The sequence below is a fragment of the Electrophorus electricus genome, chromosome 19, assembly GCF_013358815.1.
Source record: "Electrophorus electricus isolate fEleEle1 chromosome 19, fEleEle1.pri, whole genome shotgun sequence".
NCBI lineage: Eukaryota > Metazoa > Chordata > Actinopteri > Gymnotiformes > Gymnotidae > Electrophorus > Electrophorus electricus.
In genome coordinates this window covers 605,450-611,115 of record NC_049553.1, presented here as the reverse complement: position 1 = coordinate 611,115, position 5,666 = coordinate 605,450, and the positions used below count along the sequence as shown (strand labels likewise).

The 5,666-nt window shown below is 41.3% G+C and overlaps 1 protein-coding gene across 1 annotated transcript in view; it reads right to left on the bottom strand.

Annotated features, from left to right (window-relative positions):
• Positions 1-5,511: 5,511 nt before the first annotated feature.
• Positions 5,512-5,666, bottom strand: part of malrd1 (MAM and LDL receptor class A domain containing 1) — a 51,328-nt gene continuing 51,173 nt past the window's right edge. Inside the window, 1 exon segment of the mRNA XM_035519947.1 lies at positions 5,512-5,636. Within this exon segment, the coding sequence (XP_035375840.1) occupies positions 5,574-5,636 (63 nt within the window). The 3' untranslated portion in view covers positions 5,512-5,573.

Sequence of the window (5,666 nt, the reverse complement as noted above, 5' to 3'; positions counted from 1 at the left end):
AACGTCTGAATGCGGGCTGGGCTGCGTCCCCCCCCCCCCCGGACTCCGCTCGTTCTAGCTGCGCCCGGCGCTCCTGCGGTCCGCACAAGTGTTCTGCGCTCTTTCGGTTCTGTACCCGCCTCCAAAAAAAAAACCCAAAACTGACCGTAAAAAGGCAACACGCTTGAAAATACTGGCGGCATTCACCGCGGCGATCGCACAGGGCTCGGTACTGTTCGGATGCAGCGGCGAACTGGTGACCTCTTCGCCGCCGCTCAGCGCCGGTAGCTCCAGATCCACGTTAACCGGGTGCTGTTATCGCGCACTGGCGACGTCATTTAGCATTCATAGCATTTTCAGCCTTAACATCAAAACACTTTAAATCATATGGCTAGCCGATTGGAGTACTCGTTTTGTAATAACCTTATGACTTTCAAGCTCTTAAATCTTTTTCTTTAATTTTTCATCTGCTGATTTTCTTTGTACTATGGTGTCTTATATCTGACTTTTCTCACAGACGATTATGAACTTCAAAGGCTGTTATTCTGAAATGATCTTTACTTTTCTAGAATAGCATTCTCGTCCTCGAAAATGGATGACTATGACTAATAACCTATGCAGGTTGGCAGTGCCTTTTAAAACCGACTTTATTAAGGAAAATTCAATACAAACACTTTATCACCAGAATGTCACAAACATAGTATCAGTTAGAGGAATCACAAGATTTTCACTCAGTACATTAAAGTTAGACATACGTTATCCATTGACATGTCCAAAAGAGTCCAGGCAAATCTCTTTTGCCCTCTTAAATCAATCGTCTTTAACCTTTTTAACTCCGACAATCTGTTTAAGACATTGCCATATGCAACCATACTTTTCCTCTGTGTAGGAGGAAAGGAAGAGCGCCCTCTATTGGGTAACTAAAGCCTTTATTCATGGAGAGCAGTTGTGGTCTGTTGCTTGGCCAAGGTGCTGCTTCAATCTTAACATTTATATATTACGACAAAACACGCGTATTTTCGTACTGAATAATGCTGTGCTAACATTTAGGCCTATTGTACTCATATTATTCCAGTTTTTCCTTATCATTAAACCTACCCACTTGCTGTGCTCAAAAAATACAAGGGTACTATCTTGTAGACCCACATCTAGGCTATGCTATTATGTATAGAAGGCTTTGTGTATAATAGTAGTATGATGCAAATGTATTTATTTATATAGCGCCCTTTACAACAGATGATACAGGCTTCTGTCGCGCTTCTGTCAAACCTGAATGAACGAGTCCCCAAACAACATGGCTCAGCAAGTCTTACTTGGCGAGGTAAAACCCAGCTCATTCCTCTCCTCCAAACGAGAGAGGGCTGTTCTCTCTCCCACTTGCAGCGCAACGCTGCAGCGACGAGATGCTCAACAGTTCAGCTTCACACGAAGGTCAGGTAACATGAAAATGCCGTGCGAAACTCTGGACTCGGGTAAACCGAGTCTGGATTCCGGTGTTGGCTTTAACGACCAGAGACGTTGGATAGGGGACGCTGGCCTCCAAGTCTTCCATGAATCACTTTGAAGTTCAGGCCTCAGCTGGGCTGGGACCTTTGTAATTTGTAAATGCAGTTTGAATGACATCCTTATGATAAGGATAAAAAGTGTGCACGTTTTTGCAGGGTTCCTCAGTTGTTAAAATAATGAAATAAAAATGAAACCTTTATGTAACATGAAATTTATCTTAAAAATACTAAGTACAGTGTAAGTAGACAGTGTGTGTCTATTTGGGTTAAATGTAGGAATCTCAGGTTCTTTTTTTTTTAAACATAAAGCTTACTCTTCCTACTAGGATGCTAAAAGAAAATGGACAAATTAACACAGTTTATAATTCATTTCAAATCCTTCTTACCTCTTCTGGTCCTGAAGTCCACGACCCACCGTCTCACCATCACCAGATACTGGCCATATTTGCTGCTGATGCTCTGCTGTCCTGTAATGCTGTGAATTTGACTTTCTGCTGTTTTCAAGAGCTTTCTGGCTTCAGAAAGCAGTTCTGAGGTGAGGTGACCGATTTACCCGGTCAACAACATTTCACTTTCCATCACTGAAAAGCTGCACAGTTGCTGTGTAGGATGTCTCTGGTTATTGTCCTGCTTGGTTTGAGGCATCTTAATCCTGGCGGTAAGGTGAACTCGACTGATTCAGACACATCCTCAGTAAAGACGAGTGAGCCATTTGCAGAGTCAGACATCAGTGCCATGATGTTCCCAGATAAACATTTCCTTCTTCTCCACACTTTCCTTAATCAGACACTCTATTACGGTTGATCTTCAGTGCATCTCTCCATAAGAATTTGCCTAAAGCTCTACAGCCTTCTTATGTACTTTTTAAGAAGCTGTAGCTTGGCATTTCTGTTCTTGATGCTTACCTGTGGTCACCCATCTAAGCTCGTGCTGTATTTTTCACTTCATGGTATCAGTTCCTTGGCCATCCATTACTACGCTCTTCAGTGGCATGCCAGTTTTTGTTGTTGTTTTTACTCACCTCAATTGTCTTATTAAAGTACCAAACCATGGACTGACATAAATAATAACTCTTTTGAAATAATGATGCAGTGCTTGCAGTGGGAGCTCAGTGGTTCAGGTACTTGACTTCTAACTGGAAGGTTGCCATTTCAAGCTCCATCATTGCCAAGTCGCCGCTGTAGGGCCCCTGAGTAAAACCCTTAACCCTCAATTACTCAAGTTGTACTCAGTCCTAACTGTAGGTTTTGTGGGATAAAAGTGGCAGCTTAAATCCTGTGAATGTGACCACACCGGTGGTCTTGAACAACTGAGTAGCCTATTATTAAAAGTTCCTTTTGGTCCCCTAAAATGAGACAACGTGATGTAAAAGTTGCTGTAATTCCTACATAGGTCTGTGATTGGGACCTACATATCTTTGATCTAAAGGTCACTGTTTCACTCCAAATCAAGAGTACTGGATTACAGTGCTTAAATAACAACAAAAAACCACCATCCACTGTGTGTAATAACCAAAGTAGGCCCAAACCTTATGCCTTATGGCCTGCATCCTAAGAAGCACATTTGGACAGTTACGTAATAGATTTCTTGGATGCAATCTGTTTAGACTAAGATTTATGTAAAGAACCCCTTTCCCAAGCCTACATAAAAATTGACTCAGACTGATATTCTGTGAGCCTACATGCTATAGGGATCTGAACTCAACCTTCTGCAAATCTCCAACCTTTTGTTAGTCTCGTTGGGGGTGATCACCCTACCACCCCCCACCACCAAGGTCTGGGCCTTCAGGTCACAGTGCTCAATGCTACCTCTCTCTGCACCCAAGCCAGACCAGGTTCCTTTTTGGAAGAGCAAAGTGCCCACTGGTGAAGTGAGATGATGGCGTGTTGGGACAGAAGTTGAGACAGTCTCTTCTTGAGAGTGATAAAGCTCCAACAAAAGCATTAGAAATATGGAACACCTCACACTGTTTTTGGAAAAGATACCAATCATTCCCTCTCTACCAACCCCATACCCTCGCAGGTGTGAGACAAACACCTGACTCTCTTTACCTGTTCATCAGCAGCCGTAATCAGCAGTCCTCCACCAGCTCGTGTTTAGCAAAAAAAAAAAAGTGGGGGGGGTTAGTCTGAAACCTGGGTGGGACATCAGGGATGCAACTCATGTACTGGATGACCATGTCCTTCAACTGAATGGCAGGTTGTTAACTTTGAGCCACTAGTGATCAAGGTATCAGAACGTTATAGAAGATCTTGAAGTTTTACATGTGAAAGGGTATAAAATCAGCAAGATACAGAATGAAAACTAGTAAAATTGGAATTTAAATCCACTCATACATTATTCTAACTTACATAAAAAACAGAAAACTAGTAACAATAATAATACTAACGATCCTTCTAAACACCTCTTGCTTTCTCTCTCCTTTACACACACACAGGTTGCACCTAGTTTAAATTACAGTACCAGTTCAACATTGAGGAAACAAAAATATTAAAGAGACTGTAAGAGGGAGAGAGAGAGAGCGAGAGAGGGAGACTGGGAAAGAGAGCAAGAAAAAGAGCGAGAGAAGGTGATTTGAAAAGGAGTCAGCCGAAGCCTGTTTCCTTCCTGCTGTCACAGAGGCACACCACAAGTGCTTGCATTCGATAAGGACCAGCTAGACCAGTCAGCCGAACTTAGATGGGGTCGATTCTTTAAATAGGAAGCATTCTTATGGCATCATGCAGGGTTTTCAGGGTCGAATCAATGCATCAAAACCACACACACACACACAAACCCATTTTACTCATACTAAACATATTTACATAGAAACGGATCGTTTGAGACCGTCAGGATTGCCGCGTTCCAGGTGTGAGAAGTCTCCTCTTTCTGCCAGCCTTCCAGCCTGCCCATTCACTCGCAGTGAAAGATGACAGTTCCAGACACTCTGACGAACAGCAAAGAACAAAACAAATGCAGATGAAAGGCGAAACAGAGAAAGGACTGAATTACAGCGGCTGTGCGTTTTCAGTCAGCTCAGAGCTCAGGAATGTAGCCAAAGATGACAGGACGGGGTGTAGGACTTTATTTCAGTCGAGGCAAAACCAAACCACTGGATTGAACAGATGACCAATGAGTGTGTGTTTGAGAATGGCTAACAGACTAATGTCCACATGGAAGATTAGCTCTCAGTCAAATACCCCACATTCAACATAGTGTTGCTTAAAGAGAGGAGAAGCATTTGGAGATTGTAAAAAAAATTGTATTGTACTCCTCTAAAGCCTGAAATTTGGCTTGTACAATTTTATAATTTCCAGTTTCCTGTGAGAACTTGTGATGTTACAAGTCTTATTTTATTCAGAACCATAACAACACGTTATATTATATACTTTTATTAGTGATCATATATAACATTTTAGATTTCATTACTCCTTGTTTGAGTCAGTCACTGAATACTTTACTGTCATTTAATATGTACCATATGTCTATCTACTATATATCAACACATGTCGTTTGTTATCATATAATATAGCCTAACAGCAATAAAATGTAATTTTAAGAGGTGAGATGCATCACAAGTTGAGAGAGAGAGAATTATACATCAGTCTGTGTGAGAGAGACAGCATGTGTGTATAAGAAAGAGAATATATGTGTCTGAGAGACAGAGAGAGAGAGAGAGAGAGAGAGAGAGAGAGAGAGAGAGAGAGAGAGAGAGAGAGAGAGAGAAGTGTGGCCTGGTCTATGTAATGTGAATAATAATACGAAGCCCACACATTCTGAAATCTTAACTTAAGCAGAACAGAATAAGATGCAGATTTCCGGGATTAAGAGAAGAATTATGGCATTATAAAAAGTCTGTGTTTTCCTGGTACTTAATATGGTAACCCTCTCTACTCTAAAAACTTTAAATACAGGCTACATCTTGAGCCAAATAAAGAAGTTGATAATGAACTCTTTTCCCAGGAGGGTTTTAGAAATTAAATTTTCATAGATTTTTTAAGGCTTTGGACATTATACAAGTACAATCTTGTAGCCCAAAAGGTTCAAATTACACAAAATATATCCACAGAGACATGAAGTACAATTAATTGTGTGTGTGTGTTTCTATCTTCAATCCGCAGACCTTCTGGATCCCTTGTATAGTGGGTTGGAGAAAGACAGCATGCCAGAAAACTGAAAATAACACAAGATCAGATGTACCAT